The sequence below is a fragment of the Podarcis vaucheri genome, assembly GCF_965113315.1.
Source record: "Podarcis vaucheri genome assembly, chromosome: 9".
In the NCBI taxonomy this organism is placed as follows: Eukaryota; Metazoa; Chordata; class Lepidosauria; order Squamata; family Lacertidae; genus Podarcis; species Podarcis vaucheri.
The window spans coordinates 71,272,038-71,293,744 of record NC_138767.1 but is presented as its reverse complement, the minus strand read 5'-3'; the positions used below and the strand labels follow the sequence as shown (position 1 = coordinate 71,293,744).

The 21,707-nt window shown below is 42.9% G+C and overlaps 1 protein-coding gene and 1 long non-coding RNA gene across 2 annotated transcripts in view; both read right to left on the bottom strand.

Annotated features, from left to right (window-relative positions):
* Window positions 1–10,367: 10,367 nt before the first annotated feature.
* The window catches only part of LOC309540558, a 161,687-nt gene continuing 150,347 nt past the window's right edge, over window positions 10,368–21,707 (bottom strand). The window contains exon 2 of the long non-coding RNA XR_014223350.1: window positions 10,368–10,951. This is a non-coding gene — a long non-coding RNA (uncharacterized lncRNA). The remainder of the gene's footprint in view (window positions 10,952–21,707) is intronic.
* LGI2 (leucine rich repeat LGI family member 2) overlaps window positions 17,806–21,707 on the bottom strand; it is a 33,909-nt gene continuing 30,007 nt past the window's right edge. Inside the window, exon 8 of the mRNA XM_082237407.1 lies at window positions 17,806–19,967. Coding sequence (XP_082093533.1) covers window positions 19,150–19,967 — 818 coding nt within the window. The 3' untranslated portion in view covers window positions 17,806–19,149. The remainder of the gene's footprint in view (window positions 19,968–21,707) is intronic.

The following is a 21,707-nucleotide window of genomic DNA, read 5'->3' as shown; positions in this document are numbered from 1 at the left end:
TGTTTTTATAAATCATCTGTCCATCCATAGTTCAAATTTTTACTACAAGTTTTCTGTCAATCCTATCAATGTATGTAACTATTTACAATAGCTTTTCAGCTAAATTATAAACTTTCCCCATTCTTTTTTAAAGAGGTCCTCTTCCTGGTTTCTAATTCTGCCTGTAAGCTTTGCCATCTCGACGTCGTTCATCAGTTTTGTCTGCCACTCTTCTTTGGTTGGAGTTGTAGACCCTTAGGATCATCTAGTCCAAGCCCCTGCAAAACACAGTCAGTTGCAGCCAAAGCAGCATGGCTCCATTAGTCGTGGATTTCTGTATAAGCTAAGCAAAATCCCTTATTTTGGCTGCTGATCCCTTAATTTCGAGGCTGCTGGTCCCTTATTTTCAAATCTGTAAGTTGACAGCTATGGGCCAACCACTGGTGCTAAGTCTGATGGAAGTCTTGCCCAGATGAGAACTAAAAGGAGCACAAACTTTTTCAAAAGAAATGCAAGCAGACAAAAAGACTTTTTAAAAAAGAATATAACATTGCTAAAAACATCGTGAAAGCAGGAAAACCAGCTAGCAAGGTGGATGATGAAGTAAAAGGTGTGCTAAAGGAGGAAAATGAAATTGCAGAGAAGCTGAATGAAGGCTTTGCATCTGTCTTCATTGTGGTTGATGTAGGGCAGGTCCCTGGACTAACCTTCTCTGGATGAGAGCCTGAGGAACTGAAGCAAACTGTGGTGACAAGACACAAAGTTCTGGGCCTTAATGACAGAATTTAAAAAATGAACAAATCATCAGGTCTGGAATCCACCCCAGAGTTCTTTAAAAAATCAGATGTGAAACTGCTAACAAAAACACCTTACTTGTCGTCACCAACATCAGCTTCCATAATACCTGAGAACTGGACAGTGGCCAACATAGCAGACATTTTTGAAACGGTGAAATCTGCTATGATTAAATGGGCACAAGATGTTGGACATAATATTATGATGGCTGACTGGGAGCAGTTATGGACCACTGGTATGAAGTTTACGGCATGTAATGCCTTAAAAGAGAATTTAATGAAAATGATTTACAGGTGGTACATAACACCAGTCAAGCTTGCAAAAATCTACCATTTGCCCAATAATAAATGTTGGAAATGTAATGAAAGTGAAGGTACATTCTTTCACCTTTGGTGGACATGCCCAAATATTAAGGCATTCTGGGAGATGATCTATAATGAAATGAAAAAGGTATTTAAATATACCTTTCTGAAGAAACCAGAGGCCTTTCTCCTGGGCATGGTCGGCCAATTGGTGCCAAAGAAGGATAGAACTTTTTTCATGTATGCCACAACAGCAGCAAGAATACTTATCGCAAAGCACTGGAAGACACAAGATCTACCCACCAGGGAAGAATGGCAGATGAAGCTGATGGACTACATGGAACTGGCGAAAATGACTGGCAGAATCCGAGACCAGGGAGAAGAGTCAGTGGAAGAAGATTGGAAAAAATTTAAAGTATATTTACAAAAATATAGCAAAATTAATGAATGTTAGAAGGATGCTGGAATGAAGTTACATGGTTTTAGCAGAAATGTTATAAAGAATTAAGTAAAAATGGATTGTTAATGGGCTAAAGTGTAAAATTTAAGGTCAGACTGGGTTAAGGTAAATTATAGAACAAAAATTGAGTAAGATGGAAAGGATTTGCTGAAATAGCTAAATTGAATTAGAATACAAAAAAGGGAGGTGTGAGGAGGTCGATGAAACAAGTAAATGAAAGACAGAGATATGGAAATACTGGATGTGTTTTTAAATGTTTTTGTTTTTAAATGTTTTTGGTTTTTTATTGTTGTGCTGTATTGTTTTCTATTCTGCTTTTTATTTTATTTTTTATGTATTGTAACTTTTTATTGTCTCTTTTTTCTCATTTTTTGTAATTGTTAAACTTTTAATAAATATCATTTTAAAAAAAAGATATTTTTAAAAGGGAGCTGGGAGTATAGACTCTGGTTAGCCTAATTATTACTTTGGGAAAGCAGTAAAGTGGCCAAGTTTGCTAATAGGTATGGGGAAGGAATTTGGTTCGGTTCACGTTTTAATGCAAACCTACCTAATTTGCACTTGCCCAAAACAATATGCAGACTGAAAAATAGCTCTGCTTTGAATTGCATACTTCTTTGAATTTCTCAGTGCAACAGAACACTGTGTACAAAAATGCATATGCTAAGAGAAATTGTGAAGTAAACAGCCCTGTTACCATTTTGGTGAAGAGTAGTGTGTAAATATAGGGACGCGGGTGGCGCTGTGGGTTAAAGCCTCAGCGCCTAGGGCTTGCCGATCGAAAGGTCGGCGGTTCGAATCCCCGCGGCGGGGTGCGCTCCCGCTGCTCGGTCCCAGCGCCTGCCAACCTAGCAGTTCGAAAGCACCCCCGGGGGCAAGTAGATAAATAGGTACCGCTTACCAGCGGGAAGGTAAACGGCGTTCCGTGTGCGGCTCTGGCTCGCCAGAGCAGCGTTGTCACGCTGGCCACGTGACCCGGAAGTGTCTTCGGACAGCGCTGGCCCCCGGCCAATAGATGTGAGATGGGCGCACAAACCCCAGAGTCTGTCAAGACTGGCCCGTTTGGGCAGGGGTACCTTTACCTTTACCTTTAGTGTGTAAATATAAGGTAAAGGTAAAGGGACCCCTGACCATTAGGTCCATTTGTGACCGACTCTGGGGTTGCAGCGCTCATCTCGCTTTATTGGCCGAGGGAGCCGGCGTACAGCTTCCGGGTCATGTGGCCAGCATGACTAAGCCACTTCTGGCGAACCAGAGCAGCACAAGGAAAAGCCGTTTACCTTCCCGCCGGAGCGGTATCTATTTATATACTTGCACTTTGACGTGCTTTTGAACTGCTAGGTTGGCAGGAGCAGGGACTGAGTAACGGGAGCTCACCCCCTCACGGGGATTCGAACTGCCGACCTTCTGATCGGCAAGTCCTAGGCTCTGTGGTTTAACCCACAGCGCTACCTGCGTCCCATGGTGTGTAAATATATTAATAGATAAATAAGTTCTAAGGCAGACTATTTGGTTTGATCCTGCAGGGCTCTTATTATATTCTTAGGGACTTAATGTATATTTTTCCTGCATAAAATACTTCAGTGTTCTCATTCCTGGGTTTAAAAACTACAGCAAAATGTTTGGTGAAATGTAAGAATGTGTCGATGAAATGTCGGCCAAAGGAAGCAATGAGAGTAGCAGAGAGAGTAATGCGAAGAGAAATTACAGCAGCGCAACAGTGATAGCAAGGGAGCCATCTTGCAGAATATGTCACAGCTGTGCCCTGTGCAGCTGTGCAAGTTATTTTGCTCCCCTAATTATAGGACTGTGCAGGATGTTCATTAGGCATCAGCCACCCTCTCTTAGTCACAGAAACACTGTGGATTCTCAATATGCTGTACAAAGTAGGAATGGTTCTTTCCGTAAGGGGGCTAATGTGTTCAGGGATGTTAGTCTAAGCAATTCTGAAATATGCCACGGGTCTGCAAAATATATTTTGCCCTGGTCTCCAAAAGAAGTAATTTTGCTGCATAAAAAAAAGAAGTAAAATAATATTTATAATGTATTCATATTTTGTTATTCACATTTTTGTAAGAGTTTCAAATATGTACAAATAACATACACAGCCATTTCCAGCGAGGGTGTTGTGGTTCTCTTTTGAAGCAAAAACAACAAATTGCCCTGTGGCACCTTAAAATCTAACAAATTTATAATGGTGTAATCACATTGATCACAATCTGCTTTATCTGTTCCAGTCTATGCATGGTATTCAGTGCTAGTCCTTGTCAGACTAGACCCGCCGAAGTAAATGGACATGACTAATTTAGGTTCATTAATTTCAGTGGGTATACTCTTGAGTAGAACATCTTTGAATCTCTTTCAAGGTTCTAAACCACTTATGGTTTAAATATGTATACTTGGAGCTAAATTATTTATATGCATCCTCTAGGGCTGCAACATTACAGTGCAATCCAGGCATGTTTACTCAGAAGTAAGCCCCAGTGAGTTCCATTGGATTTACTCCCACATAAATGTGTATAGAATTGCAGTCTTAATCATCTGACTATTAACAATTATCAGAGTGTTGAACACTTACAAACATCCCTTTTATAAACACCTCTTTACTGTTGAGTCCTTCCTTCAATTTTAAAAAAATAATGATATACTGTATGTATAAACATTTAAAAGTATATAAATGTGTACACTTTTCAGTAAATATGGTTCCTAAAGCAACTTACAATTAAAATTCACCAGGAGAAACAAAATAAATAAACAAACAAAGGTGTGTTATGTATGATGGAGAGAGGAAGTGGGATGATATTTTCCTTTTGCTATTCTACCTTCTCATTTTTTGAGTTGCCACACCGTGCTTGCTTAGATTATTTCTTCCATGTATTTTTCACTAAAGCCAATTGCCAAATCTTCTCACACACAAAAAAACAGTCAGTATTCTGATGACAACAGAGAATAGTACAGCTTTGTTATTTCTACACAACTTCAATTTCTACACAACTTCAACAAATACTGGGGCATCTGTTACAGCTTGGAGTAATACAGTGGTACCTCGGGTTAAGTACTTAATTCGTTCTTAACCTGAAACTGTTCTTAACCTGAAGCACCACTTTAGCTGATGGGGACTCCTGCTGCTGCTGCTGCTGCTGCTGCTGCAGCTGCCGCGCCGCCGGAACACGATTTCTGTTCTCATCCTGAAGCAAAGTTCTTAACCTGAAGCACTATTTCTGGGTTAGCGGAGTCTGTAACCTGAAGCGTATGTAACCCGAGGTACCACTGTACTGATAAACTGATGGCTGCCAGATTGTGAAGGGATCATTATAGGTGTTAGTCTACAGCAGGAGCAGTCCAGCTATGGGCCAGTCCACCGTCTCTAAGACCATGTGGTGGGCCGGACTATATTTTGGGGGGGAAATGAACGAATTCCTATGCCCCACAAATAATAATAATAATAATTTATTATTTATACCCCGCCCATCTGTCAAACATTAAAAGCTTTCCTAAACAGGGCAGAGATCATTCCCTAAATAACCCAGAGATGCATTTTAAATAAAAGGGCACATTCTACTCATGTAAAAACTGTTAGGATATTTCCGTTCCACCTTAAAAGGGAGCAGGATGTTCGTGTCACAGCTTGCGTATTTCCTGTTCACAGGATGTTTATGTTTGCTATTGCTTTCGTTTCTCTCTCTCAGTCGAAGACACTGACGCAGGACAGTCATGTCTTTCTTTGTTCTGATCAACGCTGAATAAAAGCTTGTAAATAATGCTCTCCTTGGTGCGACTTTTGCTGTGCATTATCTGCTGATAAGAGTGTGCAAGAGCCCTGGAATGTGGCAAGGTATTTCCAGGAAACTCGGGTCGCTAATAGCTCATATTGCGTGACTACGGGAGATCGATGGATCGTCCGGCAGCCGGCTTGGGGGCCATGATGGACTTTATCTCCCTGGCAGTATCCCAACAAAAACATGCTGATTCCTGGACCGTCCGGGGGCCGGATTGAGAACGCAATGGGGCCGCATCTGGCCCATGGGCCTTATTTTGCCAACCTCTGGTCTACAGCATGCATTGCTCATGTGTGGCATCACACATGCATCGTGTGACTTTGCACCAGGCCGGTCTGGTCCCTGTGGCATCTCCCGACACTGTGTAGGTCGATTCAGCCTTCACAACATCACAACAGGTCCCCTCAACATGGGGGCGGTGCTGAAGCCCCTTCAAACAAATATTGAGGGGGTGAAGACACCTCCAACCCCTAGAGTCGATGCACCTGACATCTACATAGCACAGAACTGCTAACTATGGGTGTGATGGCCTGGGATTGAGACTCAGAGGCTGAACCTGAGGAATCCCAGCCTGCACAGGAGTCCCCGCCTCCAGAACCAGCTGAGCCGGGGCTGGGGCCTGAGCCTGAAGGGTTCTCACCTGTGCTGGATCCTCAGGTGCAGGCATCAGCTGAGTCTGCTCTGGCTCCTGAAGTGATGGAGGACCCATTGCCTGCAGGTGCTCCACTCTCAGCCCCGTCAGGGGGAAGCTGAGGTTGCCTCTGGGTCCGGTAACCCTCTAGCCTCTCCTGAGCTGCAGAGGCTCAGGGCAGAGAGGCGGAGGGAACTAAGTTCCCGCAGGAGGAGTGCTCGCCTCCAGGCCAGGAGAGGCGAGTCGCCTGTGGACCGGGGCCGCCCTATGCCTCGGGGCAGATAAAAGCCAGCCAGTCCCAGGTTGCGGGAGCAACGTTGTTGGTCACCTGTTCCTGCCTGTACCCTGTCCTGCTCTTCTGCCAGAGTTCCTGACCCCACCCGACTCCCCGCCTTGGACCCAGCTCCAGCTTTGACAGACAGCCTCCATACCGCACCATCGACCTTGGACTGGACTCAGATCTCGCCTCTCGGTTAGCCCCCGGGACCAGCACAGTGGCTCTGCTCTAATCCCTGTGTATGACACGCTATTGCAAAGGTTGGATTTGAAGAGCAGCTATTATAAGGCTGGTTGTTATCGCAATTAGTATGCAGAGGACTTTGAACTTCCTCACATCCGCTAACCAGTTATCCTATGGACATTTAAAATCAGCAGCTTATTGATAATAGCAGATGGCAAGTGTTTTATTAACCACTGCCCTTATACACACCACAATGAAACGGAGAAAATTGCAGGAGAGCACCTGCAGCTGGAGGATGATTCAGACTGCTGAGTAACAAGAACCGAAACAGGCGCAGTAGTTAGAAAATGATCATTTTTCACACAATCCAGTACTAATGTCCGAGCAGTAAATAGAAATAAATGTGTTGACAGATAAGCCCACATATGCAAATGAGAAAATAATGCAAGCTAGATTTAAATGTGGCAGTGTAAGCCTTTGCAAAATGACCTTCAGAGATGCACGTGGGGAACAATAGAGTAAAAAGAGGAGTTTTGCTGAATCTAGCAGATCTTGCACAAGCATCGACTAGAGCGATTCTGGCAAATGGTTCAGGTTGCATTTTCTGCATGACCTTGAAACTCCAAATGGACTTCAGTTAATAGGTGTGAAAGTAAGAAGGGATTCAGGATATTCATAATATATTTACTATATTTGAGAGGTTAATTAAGAAATCTATACACCTGGGCTCCATGATCACTGCAGATGGTGACAGCAGTCACGAAATTAAAAGATGCCTGCTCCTTGGGAGAAAGGCGATGGCAAACCTAGACAGCATCTTAAAAAGCAGAGACATCACCTTGCCAACAAAGGTCCATATAGTTAAAGCTATGGTTTCCCCCGTAGTGATGTATGGAAGTGAGAGCTGGACCATAAAGAAGGCTGATCACTGAAGAATTTATGCTTTTGAATTCTGGTGCTGGAGGAGACTCTTGAGAGACCCATGGACTGCAAGAAGATCAAACCGATCCATTCTTAAGGAAATCAGCCCTGAGTGCTCACTGGAAGGACAGATCCTGAAGCTGAGGCTCCAATACTTTGGCCACCTCATGAGAAGAGAAGACTCCCTGGAAAAGACCCTGATGTTGGGAAAGATGGAGAGCACAAGGGGAAGGGGACGACAGAGGATGAGATGGTTGGACAGTGTTCTTGAAGCTACAAACATGAGTCTGACCAAACTGTGGGAGGCAGTGGAAGACAGGAGTGCCTGGCGTGCTCTGGTCCATGGGGTCATGAAGAGTCGGACACGACTAAACGACTAAACAACAACATACACCTGCTATGGTTCTCAAAAATCTACAGTTGCCGCTGTTTTTCAAGAAAGGTTCTTGCATCTTTGACAATCACACAGCAGGCAGATGTTCATTGTGTAGCTTTTGCTCCCAGGTGCACCTGTTAAATTTCTGGCTAGCACAGACCAGTCATTAGATACAGGCGTTCCTGTATGGAACACATTACTGCAAGCAGTTACATGGGAGAAACATTATAGGCACAATCCAATCAAAGTTAAGTACTTTTGAGCCCAATAGTATTGTTTACTTGGGCCTAGGACCCACCAGGTTCAGTAGAAATGGGACTTACTCCCAGAAAAGTGTGCATAGGATTGTGGCTTTCATAGCCATTGATTTCAATGGAAGAGATTTGCAACGCAACCGTAAGCGTGTTTATTTAGATTACAACAGAGTTTGCTTCTGAATAAGATTGTTTAGCATCACAACCTTTATGTAATGCTTAAAACGCCCATTGAAATCAACAGGACTTAGAAGGAGTTAGTACAGAGTTTTTATTTTCTACTAATAAAACTTTGCAGCCCAGGAAGCGAGGAGAAGAAACCAACACCATATTGACCATTTAATTGTCTGAAGGCCATTTGAGAGCCAATGTTCATTGTTTGACAGCCATATATCTCTGGCGAGTGACCCCTTTCCCAGCCTGGATATGCTTCTCAGCTCTTTGTTGTTATTTTTTATTATTTTCTTCTCGACTGTAAATAATTGAAAGCAGGTACATGGAGACCTGCCAATGGATGGACAGATCAGTGCCAGAAAACCCTGGAAGTTCTGTTCTTTCACTGAACAGAAAGGGATACTAATGTGCTTTTCAGTATAGTGCTTCTGTCCGGAATTTTGAGTGGGCTGTTGCCAGAATGAAGCTTTTAAGATGTTCCCTAGTAAATTAATGGATCCTGTTTTTGGTCAAAGTTTGGGTAAAAAGCTATTTACAACATCTAATGCATAAACTGTGTGGTCACAGCATGTCTGCAAGTCAAATAATCTTAATCAGTTACTGGTAGCCATGTGAAGCAAGGTTGCCAACATTTGATTTCAAAAATTCTGCCTCCTTGCAAGGGGCAAGGAACACAGTGAAATTGGCTGTTGAACATGTTTGTACTATCTTGATCCCAATGCTATTCAGCATCTATATGAAGCTCTTGGAAGCCGTCATTAAGAGCTTTGAGTCAAAGTGTTAGCAGTATGTTGATGACACAAATGACTCTCTGTAACACCTGAATCAAGAGAGCCTGTACATGACCTGAACACCAGCGCCTGGGTGCAGTGATGACCAAAAACAGAAAATGGAGACTCACTCTGTGGGTAAGTAATTCCCAGGTCCAAGAACAGGGAAGTTTCTCATGAACGGGTTTCCACTTCCCCTGAAAGATCAGCCACATCATTTGGGGATGCTCTGGCGGCAAAACTGTCAATTGAAGGTCAAATGACCTTGATGGTGAAGACCAGCAACCACAGGTGCTGCAACATCTATGCACTTTTCCTACATAGGGATTGCTCAGCCACTCTGATTCAAGCATTCATAACCTCATGATTGAATGGCTGTAATGCTCTACCCTTGCGATTGGTTTGGAAGTTGTAGCTAGTGCAGAACTCAGCAGCTGGAGTACCGATTGGAGCATTTGACCATGCCAGGGATAGGCCTGGGTAATATGGCAGGTAATATGGTAATTCTGAGCGAGGAAAGAATTTGGCAGAATTTCTTATTTTCACGATAAATCATTTTGCTACCGTTGCTTTTTATGGATCTTCTCAGTAGGCACGCATATAAATATGTAGTACAGTGGTACCTCAGGTTACATATGCTTCAGGTTACATATGCTTCAGGTTACAGACTCCGCTAACCCAGAAATAGTACCTCAGCTTAAGAACTTTGCTTCAGGATGAGAACAGAAATCGTGATCCAGCGGCACGGCGGCAGCAGGAGGCCCCATTAGCTAAAGTGGTGCTTCAGGTTAAGAACAGTTTCAGGTTAAGTACGGACCTTCGGAACGAATTAAGTACTTAACCCGAGGTACCACTGTAGTGGTAGTAGGAGTATTTTGCACCTCCTTGGCTCAGCGCCCGGGGGGGGGGGGAACCACTTGTACTGCCCTAAAACCAGTGCTAACCATGCACGTATTACACCTTTGTTGAAGGAACTTTACGGTCTGCCAGCCCCACTGCAAAATGTTATGCCTCCACTTCCCTGCTCCTCTCCCCACCACTCCCACCCTATCCCTTTATTTCTGGCACCAGTGATGCCAGCACCACCTTCCTCTTCTCCACGATGCCTCCCAATTCCTCCTCTCTAATATTCAAATGTTTTTCTTTTTCTTTGCTGCTCCACTAGCAGTGGCAGCCCTGGTGGTTTCTCTGGCAGCCACCCCATCTCTTCACTGCTTCACTTTGAGAAAAGGCCAGTGGCTTTTTTCTCACTCTTCAGAGAAAGGCCTGGGTGAAGTGGCTAGGAGAGTGGCTGATAGCTCACCCACACATACTTTTGGCCTTGAACTTACCCTGGCGTTTTCCCTAGGAAGAGCTTCATTGTGAGGAACATCTGACGTCACAAGGAAATCATTCTCCATAGAGGTCCACTTCCATTCACTTGTCCTTGCGTATTTGAGCCATTTTTAGACACAAGACATCATGACCATTGTTTTGCTAACTTTATTCACATACTAACAGGGTACACATATGCATTAGTAGCATTTAAGGTTAATAATCTCATTTCCGTAAAAGAGCTATATGTATGTACAGGCTTAAAATGTTTTTATTGCTGCCACAGAACTGTGTTGTACTTTTATAAACGACCTCATTTACACATAATACATTAAAAACTGTGCCAAATGGCATGTTGTTCTTTTACCACTCCTCCTTGTACACTCTTGCACAAGTTGTACAAGTTTTAGATGAATGTGAGTATGAGATATGCATAGATATTAAACTAAAACAATACAGGGTGTGATCCAGCCAAAGCTAGATACTTTTGACCCACCGGTTTTGATGTGATTGAAATGTGTATGCTGAACTCTTGCCAGTGAAATTAATGCGACTTAAATGTGCTTAACTAGACATGGATCATGCCCATTGTCCATTCACCAAACCCAGGCAATGGTAACAACATCGGCTGAAATCCAGTACCCAGTTACCTGGGAGTAAGTCCCATTGAATTCAGTGGGACTGACGTCTGAGTAGACATGAATAGGATTGCATCAATAGTTGCGTTTGGATTAACCTATAGCCAAGCTCTTTAAACAAACAAACAACACCAAATTACATTTTGCAGCCTGGGCTTTTGTCTTTTCTGTAGTTTCCACTTTTCACGCTTAAAAAACAGTGGATGATTCAACAAGGATATTATTTTACATTCAAAAGGGTTTTTGTGTGTGTGTGTGTGTTTTAAGAAAAAAGATGTCACAGAAATCAAAATGTCTCTTCTCTGAAGTCATCTTATCTGCTCCTTTTGGTCCACTGAGATTTCAATGCCTTCCAGGCATAAGTCAGTACTATTCTGTTACCTTCCAGACACCAAGGGCATGGGAATGCCAAAGTTAAACATTTTTGCACCCTGTTATTCTAATGGAAGAATTAAGTCCAAGCCAAATAAGAGAATTATTGGTGTGCTTAGCTTTCGCAAGCGAAATCACTGTTGATTTAGCAATGGTGGGAATTGCAAAAGAAAAGCTAGCCTCCCCCCCCCCAATCTCCCAATAATCCTGCTTTGATATAAATGTATCTCAGCATATCCTAAGCATGGGAACGATCACCCAAAGCTAAGTTCTTTTAAATCTCACTGCTTTCCGCAAGAGAGTTAAGCATGCAGTTCTCTCCATAATTCTCCCCCATTAAGGTCAGTGAGGCACATGTGCATTTTACTTTGGCTAAATTATTAGCTCATTCTTACTTGGAAGTAATTTATTTTCACTAGGAATTACTTCCAAATACTAAAGTTTTCTAGGGCAGTCCTACACAGAGCTAGTAGCTGTCCCTGTTTATTTCAGTTGACTATGGAGCACATATCTTTGCATGAGATTAGGCAATTGTATCCCCTGGTTATATATATATATGTCTTTCCCAACAATGGTATGACTATTATAAATGTGGTATTCCATGCAGATTCATTGTGTGCAAGACATAATAATTTAGCTTTCCTAAATTCCACTGGAAAGGATGGATTTTCAGTGGTTGGTTCACGGAATGCCAGGTGTTGATTTTAAGGAGATTAAAGGATCTCCTTTTTGTTAGTTTACTGAAACTATTATTACTGAAACTGAATTTGGCTTGTTTTGCTGTGTGTGTGTGTGTGTATTTCTCTTTCTTTCTTCATCTAATTGGCCTCATTATACATATTTTAATTGCATTTTGATGTAACTCACTACTTTTCTGAAGTTACTGGAGACAAAGCCACTTGAATGTTCCAGTAATGCTTACTCATATGTAAATGTTTTGGAAATGCATGCACTGACCCAGTGGGTACAACTTGACAATAATTTAATAGGAACAAAGGCTGCAATCCTATGCGCGCTTACTTGGGAGCAAGCCCTGATGAAATCAATGAGACTTGCTTCTGAGCAGGCATATAGGATTGTGCTGAATCAAAAAGACTCCAGTTAACCACAACCTTGTTTTCAGTGGCCCCTTCTGGCAACTAACTTTTTCTGGATTATGCCCAATCCAGCAACAGAGATCACACACATGGAAACAGTTTTTCATGCATGTAATCAATATAGATGCACAGCTGGATGAAGAAGATAATTAGATCTGTCAGAATTTATTAGTCAATCCACAATAGATTATGATGATAATTAACAATATCACTTGTACAGCACTTTTGAGCGCACAAAGTGCATGATACATATTATCTTGAATTGTTGCAGCAATCCTGGAGGGCAGGTGACTATTACGCCACATTGGCTCTGAAAGTACTGAGGCCTATGGTCATCTAGTGAGTTTAGGACAAAGGCAAGATTTGAATTGGCATCCTGTAGCTGGACAACGTTGATCTGATATGTCCTGACGCATTTTCCAATGCACATTCCCAAATGGGATAGGGAAGCTTGGAGAACTTGATTTTGGCCAATCACACTCACACACATGGTTGGCGCTGTGGGGTAAACCACAGAGCCTAGGACTTGCTGATCAGAAAGTTGGTGGTTCAAATCCCCGCGACGGGGTGAGCTCCCGTTGCTCGGTCCCTGCTCCTGCCAACCTAGCAGTTCGAAAGCACGTCAAAGTGCAAGTAGATAAATAGGTACCGCTCCAGCGGGAAGGTAAACAGCGTTTGTGTGCGCTGCTCTGGTTCGCCAGAAGCGGCTTAGTCATGCTGACCACATGACCCGGAAGCTGTACGCCAGCTCCCTCGGCCAATAAAGGGAGATGAGCGCCGCAACCCCAGAGTCTGTCATGACTGGACCTAATGGTCAGGGGTCCCTTTACCTTTACCTTTACTCACACACACACACACCCCAACTGATATGAGGATCAGAATGTAATTATCCTTTGGATTTTGCAGTTCTCTGAACCTTATGATAGTGTTCTCAGCTCAAGAAATGTACCAAAATGAGATAAAATACATATAGAAATAAATTGTGATAATATATAAATATGTATTTAAATATGAATCTTAGTGTGAATTTCTCTTTTTTAACTATTAATGGATTAATACAGAAATGGACTGAAATGGATTTGTGGATTAACACGAGCAAAACTGACACAGACTAGAAATGAGCTGGTTGATCTACCACTAATCTGGGGCCCCAGTTAACATGCACATCTAGTTTGCTGTAACTAGAACTGGATCAGGCCTAATGCATTTTCACTTTGTAAATCCTTGCTTAGACAGCTTGCACACACCGAAATCAATTTGACGAAATCTATGGAGCCTATTTCCAAGAGAGTGATTAGGATTACAGTGCCATAGACCTTTATGAAAGATGTTTACTGAGAATTCCTAGCTTTAAAATGTAGCCGTCCATATAATGATGTATGTTCAATACCTTTGGCTTTCTAACAGGAGTATACTAATGGCTGGCTCCCATGTGCCTGTTATATCTTGCTGCATGAGACTCATTCAAGGAATCGGGAGAGAGCTATTAAAGACAACCAACTACAGGAGATTTGGTATTCTGAATGAAGGACTCAGCTATGCAAAATAAAAAAATTCCTTCCAGTAGCACCTTAAAGACCAACTAAGTTAGTTCTTGGTATGAGTTTTCGTGTGCATGCACACTTGGTATCTGAAGAAGTGTGCATGCACACGAAAACTCATACCAAGAACTAACTTAGTTGGTCTTTAAGGTGCTACTGGAAGGAATTTTTTTATTTTGACTATGGCAGACCAACACGGCTACCTATCTACTACTCAGCTATGCAAGTGAGTGATATATAGAAATCTATTGGAATTGAGAACACCTCATACATGACACTTCTTATCTCCAGTATAGTTAGCAACATAAGAAACTATGTTATGGAAAGGCAGTTAAATTCCCATTGATTTCAGTGAGAGCTAAGCCAGTGGTTTAGTTGTTTGCGTAGCGGTTTAGGACTTCACTCAGCCTTGGAAGTTTAGTGGCTCTCACCCTAACCTCACAGCGTTGTTGTGAGAAGAAAACGGGCAGACCATGTGCATGTTATGTCTTGAGCGTACGATGAAATTGCTCCAGCTGAAATACAGAACTAAAGCTTTAGGTGGAAGGTGTCCTAAATCACAGCTCCTACAAGTTAGATCCCTCCCAACGTGCATTGGAAAATACAAACACAAAACAATTCTGGCTCCATTTTAATATAAGGATTCAGGTTTCATATTGTTATCTAATACTATTCTGTAATTCGTGACCTATTTGTTCACATGCCATGTATCATAACACAGAAGTCAGGAACCATTTTTAGAGCGGACCATATGTACTCCCTTTCCATGAACTGGAAAACTGAGGTCAACCAGAGGTACTGTTAAATAGCATGGTTGATTATGGAGGGAGGGGGGTTCGAAGATGATTTGTGGGTATTGCAGAAAGTCTCACAGTTAATTTCTAATGGAATGGCGCAGAGTGAGGGAGAATTTTCAGCTACAATCCAGAGATAATTGGGTACATATGTAGCCCATTGAAATAAACAGAATGGAAGAATTAATTGCTTGGTTCTCTTTGATTCCACTGGGATATAAACCTGTTAAATATTCTCTGGATTCCAGAGGGGAAGCTGTCTTAAGGCTGTTGCAGAAAAAACAACAGCTTTATGGCACCTTGAATACTACTAGGACTGTTGACATAAGTTTTCATAACTGCATTTGAAAAAAGTGTTCTCTAGTCTACAAACCTTAGGTAAAGGTAAAGGGACCATTAGGTCCAGTTGTGACCGACTCTGGGGTTGCGGCGCTCATCTCGCTTTATTGGCCGAGGGAGCCGGTGTACAGCTTCCAGGTCATGTGGCCAGCATGACTACGCCGCTTCTGGCGAACCAGAGCAGCACACAGAAATGGCGTTTACCTTCCCACCGGAGTGGTACCTATTTATCTACTTGCACTTTGACATGCTTTCGAACTACCTTATTTCCCACTAAATCTGCTCATCTTTACAGTGTTAAAAGATTCTTTGCTGTTTTCTCCGAATGTTGATCAAAATATTTATTGCTGTAACAGGCCAGATATTGATGTATCCAACCTCTGAGAGTGGTTTCCAACCCATAGACTATGGTGGGGAAACGTCAAATCATCTGGGCCAAGCCTATTTTTGATCACAGTCTTTTTTGCTGTTGAGATAAAGGGCTTATCCACACTTATATTTTGCCCCACTCTTTCCAGACAAAGGTCCACCTTTCAACACTGCATGTCCAAGCATTTTATTTTATTTTTTGTCCTGTGCTTTCTCTGCAAGAACCCGCTTTTAAAAGCTGAATCAGACCAAACATCAAATTAGGTTTTCTGCAGATTGACGTTTGCTCCAATTGAGATTTAAAGAGCGGGTTTTCATGAAGGAAGCTCCAAAGCAAAAAAAAAAAAAAGGGGGGGGGGAGAAGGTACTCTGGAATGGAACTTTAAATTGTGATCTATGCCTGGAAAGAGCAGAAGGAAAGTAAGTGTGGAGAAGGCCCTAATAACTGGTATTGCTATGTAGGATGGCTTTGATTTATAACCTGAGTGAAAAACAAAACCTGTTTGCTAGGGTCTCATAGCCGGTTACAACAAAGCCGCCACATACTGCAGGTCCATTCTAATTATGATTAATGAAGGCCGCAACCTGCATTCTCTCATCTGTAGCATTTGTTTTTAAATGCTGCTGAACAAAGTTTGATTCTTGAGTCATGCACTGGAGCTGCTTCGTTTTGGCATCTTCATAGCTTTTCAACAGCTGGATTGCCTGGAGTGACCTACTGCTAACATTTTCAGTGCTTCATTTAACACCGATGTGAACAGCCATCGCTTCACTGGCTTGACTAAAACGGGTAGGGAGAAAGAGGATTTGGCTCACACGGTGCAGAAATGTTATGTAAAGCACAGTGCTCCAAATAAGAGTGGTGGGTATTTGAAAAGCTCTGTTTCTAAACAATGCAGTTGTAGACCTTTGCAATGAAAACAGAACCGCAATACGGTTTTTGAAAAAGTCCATGTTAAGGTGATATAATGATGTGCACATATTCCTGATAATTTGTGTTCCTTAGGAAAGGTTGCCAGGTTTCAAATCATCAGTTACAAATTTGCCTATACCGAAAAGTAGGGTGCTGTCACTGTGCTGCGTAATTTATATTTCTTCATGCGTTGTCACCCTACTTCCCCAGCTAGGTAAAGGGACCCCTGACCATTAGGTCCAGCTGTGACTGACTCTGGGGTTGCGGCGCTCATCTTGCTTTATTGGCCGAGGGACCCGGTGTACAGCTTCCAGGCAGTGGCGTAGCGTGGGGGGTGCCAGGGGTGCCGGCCGCACCGGGCGCAACATCTGGGGGGGCGCGCTCGCTGCCTCCGGAGTCGCCGAAGAGCCTCGGGCGCAGGCTGTAGCGGAGCCGCATGTCTCGCGGAACCGACGAGCTGTGCGCGCGTCCGGGCTGAAGGCGCCCGGCAGGCAGCGGCTCTCAGCGCTCGCCGCGGAGGACGCGCCAGGCAGCCCCTCCTCACAGCCCCGCCTCCACCGGTGCTGCTGCAGCTGCTGGGCCGTTGCATTTTCCTCGCCTCTCTGCCCCCCTCCTCCTCCGGGCAAGCAGCGTCGTTTGGGCGGCAGCGGGGGGTGCAAATTACTTGCCTTGCCCCGGGTTAGGGGGCGCAAATTACTTGCGTTGCCCCGGGTGCTGACAACTCACGCTACGCCGCTGCTTCCAGGTCATATGGCCAGCATGACTAAGCCGCTTCTGGCGAACCAGAGCAGCGCACGGAAACGCCGTTTACCTTCCTGCCAGAGCGGTACCTATTTATCTACTTGCATTTTGACGTGCTTTCGAACTGCTAGGTTGGCAGGAGCAGGGACCGAGCAACGGGAGCTCACCCCGTCACGGGGATTCGAACCGCCGACCTTCTGATCAGCAAGTCCTAGGCTCTGTGGTTTAACCCACAGCGCCACCTGCGTCCCAGCTACCAGGGGGTAAACTGAAGACCCATTCACTTTAGGAAGATGGAAGATGGTGCTAAGCAGTGGAATACAGCAATCTGTCTCACTGCATGTTGATGTCTATAAAGGCGAAGATCTGATCTCTTGCTTTGCAACCTGCCAACATCAGCACTGGTGCTCTTTGGTTTAGAAAACATGCCAGATTGCAATACAAACCTAACCATAATGGACTGTGCACAGACAAGCATAACAAAATCTGGTTCACAATCTTCAGAAAGGAGTCAAATTTTATGAAAACAGGGATCCCTTCTATGTTATAGAATTAAGATGTTTAGTTTGGTAGTGTATGATGATGAACTTTCTTATAATTGTAAGTCTTTGAGCAGTGGGACTGGGTTCAAGTTGTCGCTGTCATTGTGATTATTAGTACAAATGTCCTTGTTGATAAACTTTTTTTTTCTCGGGGGGGGGGATCAATAAAATTGTAAGCAAAAAGAATGACAGGATTCTGCCACTGCCACCCCATCATCCTGAAACCACTCAATGTCAGTACAGCTTTGCATTTCACTGTTTTAATATGGGGAACTAAATGCAAACAAAACCTTTTTACAGTAAATCTCGGAATGTTTAACAGCTGAAAGCTGAGCTGATTCTTGCACGCAGTCTTCACCTCTGTGGCCCTGTCACCTGATCAGGCGGTCCACATTTTAATGAAAAGGCCGTTCAGATTGTGTGAGCGTTGCACGGGAGATTCTTTTAAGCATGCATTAAACAAACTGAAAGCATAAATTGGCCAATAGCATGAAAATGACCAAAACACCAGTTCTCGTGGTGGCATCTTGGGAGACTTGTCCAAAGTAATCAGGAAGCAAATGAAAGGAATTAGGCAGAATTAACAGGGCATGATCCTGCAAAAAATAAGCAGCAAGTCTTTCAATGGGAGAATGAAGCACACGTGTAGTTCTGTCCTAGTGAAATCAACTGTACTTTGAAAAGTTTAACTTTGGCTAGATCCAGGTCCATGTGAGGGAAAAGCCAACGTTAAAAAACATGGGAGAAGGAAATACTGGATGTGGTGGCATCACACCACTTGCTTCTTTTACTAAACATCTGATAGGTGTGGGTTGGCAGCAGCTGTATGCCTTCCAAAACAAGTGGTCAGGCCATAAATATGAGCAGAGGTGGGTTGGATTAGTTCAGATGAAGTTCTGAATGTGGAGCTGCTGTGAACTAGCCGCCTGGGAGAGATTTAGGGAACAGATCACATGTCCACTCTTTCCTCCTCCCCTAAATCAGACTGAGCATTGAAAAGACAGAGCTCTCTAGAGGCTTCTCCTATCACAGTTGCTCCAGAGGCCAAAGAGCAGAGCTCCTTTTCTTGCAGCCTTCCTTGACCAGCATGAAGCAAAGACGATGCAACAGCATTTTCATCTCGATGCTAACTTTTACAAATCCCAAACAAGCTTTTTGAGTTAGTCCGTAAATATGGTTTCTGCCAAGATCAGCTCACAGGAGGATTGGCACACTGGAGATATTTCCTCTTCTTTTCTTTCTACGCATGGCTATCCTGCCTCTTTTGGTTTCCCATCTCCATTCTCGATTTTACATCAATGTTGTCGATGTGTTAGAATTACTTCTAATGCATTGCACACTTTTTCTGCATAATTATAGGCTTTAAAGTGTCTTCACCAATGGTAAAATGGGCATGGCATGCATTTAACCAAGTTAATGCGATCCCTGATTAAATATGCAAACTTCTATAAAGTTCAGAAAACTCCTGACTAATGCCACGGGCACATCCTACCTTCAGGAAATGAGTAATCCGTCCTTTTGATTTGTTTTTATGTGAAAATGTCACTGTACATGAGTTGCCCCCTCCCACCTCCCTCCCACAGCTCCTTCATAAACTCAAGTCAACAATTATGTGTTCAAATATTTGCGTGTGGCCTTTAAAGCTGGAAGCAAAGAAAAAATCTCTTCTATCGGTTGACACAGCTGTGAACGAACGAGGTGCCTGCACGTAGATTTCCTTGAATATTTTGAAGAGCTGCTTCTCATTATCCCACTGGAATATTTGGGAGAAGGTATAGTCACTTCCCAGGGCTAGGTAGTGATGATTCTTAAAGGAGAACGGCTGAAGGGTCATGGCGCCCCGGGAAGGCAGAGCTTGGATTTCCACAAACTGTTTGCTATTCCACTTCATTACTCTGGAGTCGCCTATAAATCTTGTAAGTGAGAGGTACAGGTTGTCCTGTATTCGAAAGCTTTTCACAGCCAGCACATCTTCCATGTTGGGTATCTCACTGTGTGGGAGGAACTTTCTGGAATTTTTGTTCCATTGAAGGATAATGGGGATCTGTGAGCGGCTTGACAGGATTAGATGAGATTTTCCATCTATATCAACAAACTCAGCATCTGTGTCCCGGAACCATTCATGCAAGGATTGGTAAGAGTAGAATCCCTTGTTGTTCCATTTATAAATTGTTGTCAGACCAGCTTTTGAGCTATCTGCGATGACAAAAAAGGTTTCACTCTCTATCTGAAAGAGTTCTATGTCATTCGGCTTTGAAATGCGGGAAACTTCTATGTCCTGGAATTTGACAAACTTTGTCCAGCCTTCCTCATACTTATAAATGTGTGAGCCACCGAAAAGCTGAGCCACCACCACAAAAACCTGATCATCAATCAAGATAGCTTTGCATCCCACTATGGACTGACCTGTTGGCTCAAACAAAGTAGCAATATCAGCAGAGTACAATTAAATCTTTTAAACAATATATTGACCAATTCATCATTGTTTTTGAATGAAACCAACATAATCCAGGCAGTCAAGACAGTTATGAAGAGGCCATGTTTCTTTCTACTGAGAATACCTTATTAACCTTGCCTCTGAAGATCTGAAAAATACCACTGTCAGCATTAAATAGGACCCAATGGAATATGTTGTTGGTAGGGCTAAAAACTTCAATACTGGAGAAATGTTTAGGTCAGTCTGATGCTCTGGACAGCTATATCAAAATCTAGAGCGGGCCCTCCATTTGTTTTATTTATTTATTCATTTATTTAAAAGCATTTATAAACCACTTAATATTTTAAAACTAATATCTACTTGGTGTACATCATTAAAACAAGAATACAACATAAAATCAGTAGTGTAACAGTAGTATAAAAGCATCTAAAGTAGCTGTTCTGGGAATTAAAAACAATCTTAAGGGTCAGTGAAAGCCAGGGCAAAAAGATAGATCTTTACAATGTTGCTGGAGTACAACTCCCATAATCTCTGACCATCAGTCATAATGCTGATGGGAATTTGAGTCTGTCATCATCTGGAGGGCTACAGACTCCTCAACTCTGATCTAGGTAATCAAGCTAAGGTTCTTAGAAAACTCTCTAGCTTGAGCTGGTAGCCAGAGCCTGAAATGAAGGAAGGTCAAATTATTCCTCTGTTGATCAGGTAAAGGCAAGAGGCCAGATTCCTAATACTTACAGCAAAAAAAGAGTAACTTCTGTGCCTGTAGAGGAAGGGTGGTGAACCTGTGGCCCTCTATCATTCCCAGCCAACATGGCCAACGTTCAGGGATCTTGGAATTGTAGCCTGAAAACTGAAGGACCACAAGTTTCCCATCTGCTGTACAGGGAGCCGTAGCCTGAGCATACCCAATCGATGATAGTTTACCAGGCTATATCCCAACCCACGTGATTCATGAAGTCCCAAACAAGGAATACTGGAGTCAACTCTGCCAGTCATATTTATGGATCCCTCCTGTTGTTAGCTCATTTAAATAACTGTACTGGTCCTTCCAGTAAATGTTGTGACTGGAGGCATCCACCAAAGCAGTCTTGGAAACACATCTTGGAGAGCATAAGAGCATTCATGACTGGTGCAGAGCTACTGAATGAAAGGACTGCTACATTTACAGATTTAAAAATCAGCATAGTAGCCTTTCAGCCATAACAACCTTGGGTGTTTGCTGCTGATCAACAAGAAAGCCCTTTCTTTGAAAGAATCAGCCATGCTGAAATAGACTTGATTTGACCTAAAAATGTCCTATCCATACAGCAACCTACTTCCTGTCCTTGCTAAGGGGAACATCATCTTTCTACAACACCCAACATTTTTTTAAAATTTCATCTAAACACCATAAATTGACTAACTTGAACAAACAACAAACATGATGTTTTGCATTGGTTGTTTTCAAGTGCGATAGTTTCAAGTGAAAGGTCAGCGAAAATATGAGCTGAGAATCACCAAACAGGCAGTGCTGAACAATTCCTTGGCTGCAATCCTGGACACTTACCTGTGAATAAGTTCCATGAACTCAACAGGTTTTACTTCTGAGTAGACATTCATAGGATTGCAATGTCAACCTCTTAAAAACCTCTTTGTCAGGCTCAGACCACAGATCTTCTGGGAGCAAAACCACTGTGAGTGTGAGCTAGAGCATCTAATACATCTCA